The 8,388-nt window shown below is 41.2% G+C and overlaps 1 protein-coding gene across 2 annotated transcripts in view; it reads right to left on the reverse strand.

Moving 5' to 3' along the window:
* The window catches only part of ACOT6 (acyl-CoA thioesterase 6), a 79,668-nt gene that overhangs the window by 41,385 nt on the left and 29,895 nt on the right, over nucleotides 1-8,388 (reverse strand). The window contains exon 1 of one of the 2 annotated variants that reach the window (XM_049611411.1): nucleotides 2-348. The exons of the other annotated variant lie outside the window; for it this stretch is intronic. Within the exon in view, the coding sequence (XP_049467368.1) occupies nucleotides 2-214 (213 nt within the window). The 5' untranslated portion in view covers nucleotides 215-348. Of the gene's footprint in view, nucleotide 1; nucleotides 349-8,388 lie in introns of those variants that run through there. 2 annotated transcript variants of the gene reach the window in all.

An 8,388-nucleotide genomic window follows, 5' to 3' on the forward strand; every position in this document is an offset into this window, starting at 1 on the left:
TGAAGCTGCCGCCCAGCGCGGGCGCGCGCGCCAGGTCCAGGAGGCCGCCGGAGTCCGCTTGATACCGCGCGTGGGCCCAGAAGAGCGCGCCTTTCTCGTCGCGCAGGGACGTGCGCAGCGTGACGAGCTGTCCCGTCGCGAGGCCGCGCACGGCGATGCGCAGGGGCTTGTCCCAGCCGCAGCGGCCCGCGGGCTCCAGGATCACAGTCGCCATCCCTGCCCAGAGCCGCGTGTAGCGCTCGCCTGCAGTCGCGTCTAGGCCGTGGAGGGCGCGCTGGAGGCCCGAAGGGATCAGGCGTCCCCCGGCACCCGACGGTAGGTGGTGGAGCCGCGTCAGGAGGCGTCAGGGCGCTTCAGACCCGGGGACCGCACGCCCGGGACTCGTCTCAAGGAAAAGCAGCAGGTCGTTCTCCGGGGCCTGGGCGGTGCGCGCGCAGGGCGTCGTGAAAGCTGGGTGTAGCGTCGAACCCGCCTTCAGAACACTTGTCTCCCTCTGGCCATTGTCACTTGAAGTGAAAATTGTTGGGTAATTGATTCGTGGTGAAACCATAGCCTAATGAGCTTAGGCAGAATTCCAAAAATTCCAGCCCCTTCAGGGAAAAGGGCTGCTTGTTTTTTTGTTTTTTTGTTTTTTTTGGGGGGGGGTGGGGGGTGGGTTTTTTTTGGTTTTTAATTTTCAGTACATTATAACGTACACACAAAAAGCGCTCAGACCGACCCTAAGAGTACAATCCAGGAAATTTTCACAACCGGAACATTCCCGTGTAACCAAGCACACGAATCCAGAAACACCATCACCAGCACTCCAGCAGCTACCCTCATTCCTGCTCTAAGCACCTCCCCTGCCCCCACAGGTACTCTATCCTACTCCAACAAAATGGGTTATTTTATGGAAATGAATCCTTCCTTGCGTGGTCTTTAGTGCTTTCCGCTTTGGCCCAACATTATGTTTTTGAGATTCATGTATATCGTTAGGCGTGGTTGCAGATGGTATTATCACTGCTTAATGCTATTCCATTTTGTGGTAGGAAAGGATTTGTCAATTTTACTATCAATGGGCATTTGATAGTTCTCAGATTGGGACTTTAGTGCTATGAACATTCAAGAACCTATTGTTTGATGGACATACATGTGCTTTTCAGTGAAGTGTATACCTGGGAGTGGAATTGCTGTATGGTAGGGAATGCATGGGTTTCAAACTTAGTAGATGCTAAAAGTCAACTTTTTGAATGTGACCCTTGAAGCAGCATAAGGTTCAAAGATGCCCAGCGTTTTATTTATACATATAACAGCTATGCTTTATCAATGCCCAAGTGCTTTACATACAAAATTCAGCATGTTCACAAAACACTGGGATTATGTTTCAAATATTGCAAAGGAAGAACTTGAGGCTTGGAGAATATGAAGCCACGAAGTTTACTCTCTAATAAGTGACAGAGCTTTGACCAATTCCAAATGTGGAGCTCAAAGGTGAGAAGCAGCATGGTGGTGAGGTATAATCAGAGTTCTACCTCTGGCTTCATTAACTAGTTCTGTAGCCTTAGGCAAGTTTTTTTTATTTTTCTAGGTCTCAGAGTTCTTGTGTGTAACATGGTAAAAGTCTCTCATAGAGGATGAAACATGATACTGTATGTGAAAGTCTTAGAATGTGTGAAGCAAAATGTAATGTTTGATCTCATAATTGCCAGAGACTGAGCCCTTGTGTGTTTCATTTCTCGTGGTCTGCAGATCATTGCCAAAGGTTTGTATATTGCTTTTTAAACTGCTCTGTACAAGAAAAATCATGGTTCTTTTTTAGAGAAAAAGAATACATTAGAAAAAATTTTAATTTAATTATTTATCTTTGCGAGAAAGAGTGAGCAGGGGAGAAGCAGAGAGAGAGAGAGAGAGAGAGAGAGAGAGAGAGAGATGGGCGGGGGGGAATCCCAAGTAGGCTCCAGTACAGAGCCCCATGCGGGGCTCAAACTCAGGAACCGCCAGGTCATGACCACAAGATCATGACCTGAGCCAAAATCAAGAGATGGACGCTTAACCAAATGAACCATCCAGGCGTCCCCCAAAATACATATTTTTTGAAACAGATGTAAGCAATACTGAAAAGTTTAAAATGTGAAGTGATAGAATCTCTTCTTCCAGTTCACCCTTTCCCCTAAAGATGGGTGCATACATCTTAATTTTTTTCTGAATGTTTGCAGTGTGTAAGCATATGGAAGTGTGAACATACTGAATCTATGTTCTGCAACTTGCAGGCCTATGTTTTTATTTTTCTGTATATACAGGAATAGAATTGATAGGCCGTATATTAAACTCTATCCTTTTGAGGAGCTGCCAGACTGTTTGCCAAAGTATCTGCACCATTTTACAGTCCCATAGCGGTGCATGAGACTTCCGGTTTCTCCACATCCTTGCCAACACTCATTATTATCTGTCTTTTTCATTATAAACACCCTAATGGGTAATAGTTTCTTTGTACTTTTCATTTGCATTTCCGTGATGGCTAACGATGTCAAGCATCTTGCCATGTACTTATTGACCGTTATATATCTTTGGAGAAATGTCTATTCAGATCCTTGTCCTGTTTTTTGTTGTTGTTGTTTTGTTTTTGTCCTTTTTTTTTTTTTTTAAGTTGGGCTGTCTTTTTATTATTGAGTTGAAAGGGTTTTTATATATTCTACATACATGTCCCTTATCAAATATGTGATTGACAAATATTTTTCCCATTCTGTGAGTTGTTCTTTTATTTTTTTTAAATAAAAAAATTTTTTAAAGTAGGCTCCATGCCCAATGTGGGACTTGAACTCATGACCTTCAGATTAAGAGTCACATGTTCTACCCACTGAGCCAGCCAGGTGCCCCTATTTTTTTAATGGTATCCTTTGATGCAGGAAAGTTTTTAGATTTTTTTGGTTATTATTCTTTAAGTAAGCTCTATGCCCATTGTGGGGCTTGAACTCGTGACCCCAAGATCAAGAGTTGCATGCTCCACTGACTAAGCTAGTCAGGCGCCCCTACTCCTGTGTTTTCTTCTAAGAGTTCTGTAGTTTTAGCTCGTACATGTAGGTCTTTGATTCATTTAGAATCAATTTATGTATGGTTTGAGTTAGGGATCCAAATTCATTATTTTGCATGTGGATATCCAGTTGTCTCAAGACCATTTGTTGAAAAGATCTTTCTTTCCCCCATTGAATTTTCTTCTCACCCTTGTCAAAAATCAGTTGACTGTAAATATGAGGGTTTATTTCTGGGCTCTCAGTTCTGTTCCATTGATCTTTATGTCTGTCCTTAGGTGTGTACCACATTGTCTTCATTATTGTTGCTTTGTACTAAGTTTTGAAGTTGGGTATTACGAATCTTACAACTTTACCCTTTTTCAAGATTCTGGGTTCCTTGAATTTCCATAAGAATTTTAGGATCAACTTGTCAATTTATGCAGAGAAGCCAGCTGGAATTTTGATGGAGATTGCATTGAATCTATAAATCAATTTGCAGTCTGCTAGGGTGACCATAACAAATCCCACAGATTTGTGGTGGCTTGAATGACAGAAATTCATTTCCTACAGTTCTGGAAGATAGAAATTTAGGATGAAGGTATCAGCAAGGTTGTTTCCTTCAGGGGGCTGGGAAGGAAAAATCTGTTTACAGACCTCTCTTTTTGGCTTCTAGATGACCATCTCTGTGTCTTCACATGGTCTTCTCTCATGCATGTTTGTGTCCTAATTTCCTCTTTTTATAAGGACACTAGCCATATTGGATTTGGGCCCATTCATATGGCCCTATTTACTTTAATTACCATTTTAGAGGCCCTATCTCTAGGGTGCATAGATGGCTCAGTTGGTTAAGCTTAGGACTCTTGATTTTGGTTCAGGTCATGATCTCAGAGTCCTGAGATCTGAGATCAAGCCCCACCTCAGGCTTCGCCTCAGGCTCTACTTCATTGGTTTCCACATCAGGCAAGAAGCCTACTTAAAAAAAAAAAAAAAAAAAAAAAAAAAAAAAAAAAAAAAAAAAGTTACTATTTTAATGGTTACTGTTAAAACTTTAACAGAGTGAAGAGTTACTCTTTGCCTTTCTATCAGAAAATGAGGAAGATCTTGGAATACTTTTAACTCTCATCAACTTTCGTATTTTTGTTGCTTTCTGTTTCCGTTTATTATCTGCTTTTATTTATTTTATCAGTGCCTTCTTTCCTGTGTTTGTATAGCTATATTTTTATCTAAGTTATTGAGATAAATGATTGGTTCTTTTACTTGTTTTTTTTATTATATTCCAATGAGTCTATTTGGGCCTGTGCTTTTCTTCTGAATACCAATATGGCTATGTACAGGAGGGTTTGATGTGGACTTTTTCAGTATTGTTTCATCATAATTTTTAACTAGTTTTTAACTTTCTACAGCTCCTTTTTTTTTTTAATGTTCATTTATTTTTGAGAGAGAGAGATAGCACACGTATGTGAGTGGATGAGGGGCAGAGAGAATCCCAAGGCACCCTGGCACCCCTAACTTTCTACAACTCCTTTTTAATCTGAGTTATTTATTTATTTTCTAAATCTGAGTATTTAGAAGGAGCTTTCATTTTAATTGAAAATTTAGGGGCACTTGGATGGCTCAGTTGGTTGAGCATCCAACTTTGGCTCAGCTCATCATCTCCCAGTTTGTGAGTCTGAGCCCCCCTGTTAGCCTGTCAGTGCAGAGCCTCCTTCAGATCCTCTGTCCCCCTCTCTCTGCCCCTCCTCTGCTTGCGCTTTCCCAAAAATAAGTAAATATTAAAAAGAAGTTAAAAATTTTCCCCAAGTAATTTTGTATATTGTAAAAGTCTAAGAGTAGGAAAGAGCTTAAAATGAAAACCAACAATCTTTTTCCCACCCCTCTTCTATCATAAAGTTCCATGTCCTTCCGGCAATCTCTTTTAAACTGTTTCTATTTTCACTTGCATTTATGGTTACCTCCATTATACTAGATACTATACCTATACCTCTATTTCTTAATTTTTACATTTTAGAATTATCTATTGACTCATGAGTGTTCAACGTACTCTTTCTTCCCCTCTCAGTGTTTGACAGATGTATTATTACTTTTGACTATTCTGTTGATTACTTTTGTAATTTTAAATACTATATTTAAGTCTTTATTTCTAGTTCCATTAGATCTACGACTTTTTTTTTTTAATGTTTATTTATTTTTGAGAGAGAGAGCATACATGCACACGTGAACCGGGGAAGGGCAGAGAGAGAAAGGGACAAAGGATCCAAATCAGGCTGTGCACTGACAGCAGCAACCCTGATGTGGGGTTGGAACCCACGAACTTTGAGATCATGACCTAGCCAAAGTCAGACGCTTAACTGACTGAACCACCCAGGTTCTTTTGAAGATATGACTTTTGAAGATAAAGACTTTAGGCAACCTCTATGTTTTCCTTAATGTTTTCTTTCACTTTTCTTCTCTCCCAGAGAGCTGTTAATATTCCATGTAGATAACAAATTTCTTGTTAATTTCTGACTAAACACCTTGCTTGGTGTTTATTTTTAAAAAAAAAATTTTTTTAACATTTTTATTTTATTTTTGAGAAGAGAGAGACAGAGCGTGAGTGGGGGAGGAGACAAAAAGAGGGAGACACAGAATCTGAAACAGGCTCCAGGCTCCAAGCTGTCAGCACAGAGCCCGATGTGGAGCTCGAACTCATGGACTGCAAGATCATGACCTGAGCTGAAGTCGGACGATTAACAGACTGAGCCACCCAGGCGCCCCTAAAGAATATATTATAGGGGTGCATGGGTGGCTCAGGCAGTTAAGCGTCCAACTCTTGATTTGAACTCAGGTCATGATCTCACAGTTTGTGGGATCAAACCTCACGTCAGGCTATGTGCTGACAGTATGGAGCCTGCTTGGGATTCTCTCTCTCCCTCTCTATCTCTCTCTCTGCCCCTCTTCCACTCACACATGCTCTCTTTCTCTCAAAATAAATAAACATTAAAAAAAAAAGAATATATTGGGGCACCTGGGTGGCTCAGTCGGTTAGGCGTCTGACTTCGGCTCAGGTCATGATCTCGCGGTCCATGAGTTCAAGCCCCACATCGGGCTCTCTGCTGACAGCTCAGAGCCTGGAGCCTGCTTCGGATTCTGTGTCTCCCTCTCTCTCTGCCCCTCCCCTGCTCATGCCCTGTCCCTCTCTCTGTCTCAAAAATAAATAAAAATATTTATAAAAATATATATATTATAGTCTGCATCATTTTTATTCTCAGGATTTTCTTGAACTTTTTTATGTTCTGTACATTGTCAACTTTTATATATATTGTAAGAGTATTTGAGAAAAATATATTGTCTGTTGCAAACAAAGTTCTCTCTTTCTCTAACTAAACAAATTGATTAATTATGTAGTTTAAATCTTCTATATCTTTACTAATTGTTTATCTTAGATCTATTAGTTTCTTAATGGTTGAAACACATAAACGATTATTGGAGAGCTATAAGTTTCTTGTATTTCTAAAATGTTTGCTTTATGTATTTGAAGCTTTATTAAATAGGTATATAAATGTGACTCTTCTGTTGTCTTGCTGAATTGCCTATCTTTTTAATACACGGCCACCAAGAATAAACACTGTATTTTCACCTCCTTTGCAGCTAAGAGTGAACGTGTAACAAAGTTCTGGCCAATTGTATACAGGCAGAAGTGGAATGTGAAACTTTGGGAAGTTATTCCCAAGGGAGAGGGTGCCCTTCTGCGCTTTTCTTCTTCCTGCTGGTTGGATTTGTATATAATACTAGAGCTGAGGCGGCTAGTTTTCCTTATCTTAGAGAGCAAAATGGAGTCTCCCATGTTAAGCAGGAGCCTGTGTCAAGCAATGATGCAAGCAGTTAAAGGTACTGCCCCTATGAGATACAGCTAGGACCCACATCAGCTGACCACCCAGAACTGATAACAAGCAGGAGTAGAGGAGGTCTGCAGAGACCCAAGATCAATTAAATCCCTTTAAAAAGGGGAAGATTTTTGCAGCAAACTGTCAGACTCTTCAGACATGACCCCTCCATGTCTGACCACTTAAAAAAGGCAGCTGCCGCCGAAGGCCCTGCCCAGTTGATCTTGGAACAGAACTGAGATCCTTCACTGCCTGAATGGCAGCAAGTGCTGAGAGCCAACCTGGACTGGACCAAGGCCTTGTCTCCACTGCCTGCCCACAGACTGATTTCATGTTTGGTTCCTTAACTTCCTACACCCTGCTGTTCTCCTGTTGTGTTACTTGTCTTATGTTCTGCTCTGTGTGCTTGTAAGAAGCCAAGTTTAATCACATGGTAAAATGTCATTGAGTTTGGAATTCCTGAACCTGCTTTATAATTATGATTTACTTTGCTTTATGATTGAATAAAGCTGACATTGTGGAAAGATCCAAATCATGTGTGCGCTTTCATAGCACGCTCATGATGCTTATATCATGATATGGAGCTACTTAGTGATCATGGTATCTCCCCTACCAGATCACTATGATGCTGAAGCCACTTAGTAAAGACAGCAGAGCTTGGGCCCCTGACATTGCAGAAAATAATCCTTGCATTGTGCCGCTTATCTGGAATATTTGTGTGAGAGAAATTAATATCTATGTTGTTTATACCACGGCTTGGGGGATTTTTCTGTCACTAGCAACCAACTCTAACCCTAAATCCTCTTTTTAACTTTTGTGCTGATAGTTGCATCTCAGCAAGTCTCTTAAGACTGGTAGGAATTTCTGCTAATTTAGAAAGGAGGTTCAGAGGTTAGGCAGCTAAAGAAATGATAAATTACCCCTTTCATTATGATTGGTGCAGGGAGTTTGGGGCAAACTACTAAGTTAGAAGAAATAGTCCTTACAAGAGATCACCCTCACTTCTGATACCAACTGCAAGTTTGGCGTGGGGGAGGGGTCTCAAAACTACCCACAGAGTCAATAATATGCTGGAATGACCCAGAGAACAGGCAGAAAGCTATTATATTGATATTGTGGTTTATTACAGGAAAAGGTACAGATTAAAATCAGGCAAAGGAAGATGTGTCCAGGAAGTTTCTATCATGGGGGGGGGGGGGGGGGGGACAGAGAGAGAGGGAGACACGGAATCTGAAACAGGCTCCAGGCTCTGAGCTGTCAGCACAGAGCCTGATGTGGGGCTCGAACCCATGAACCATGAGATCATGACCTGAGCCGAAGTCGGGTGCTTAACCGACTGAGCCACCCAGGTGTCCCAATGTGAGGCCTTTTAATCTGAAGGCTGAAGTTGGCTGCACATACTCACCCTCTAGGCATGTGACCACGTGTATTCTGAGTGTGGGAGGACTTTATACTGTGGCTGTGGGTTTTCTCTTATCCTGAATGTCATTTATTTATTTATTTATTTATTTATTTATTTATTTATTTATTTATTT

The sequence above is a fragment of the Panthera uncia genome (assembly GCF_023721935.1).
Source record: "Panthera uncia isolate 11264 chromosome B3 unlocalized genomic scaffold, Puncia_PCG_1.0 HiC_scaffold_1, whole genome shotgun sequence".
Classification (NCBI taxonomy): Eukaryota; Metazoa; Chordata; class Mammalia; order Carnivora; family Felidae; genus Panthera; species Panthera uncia.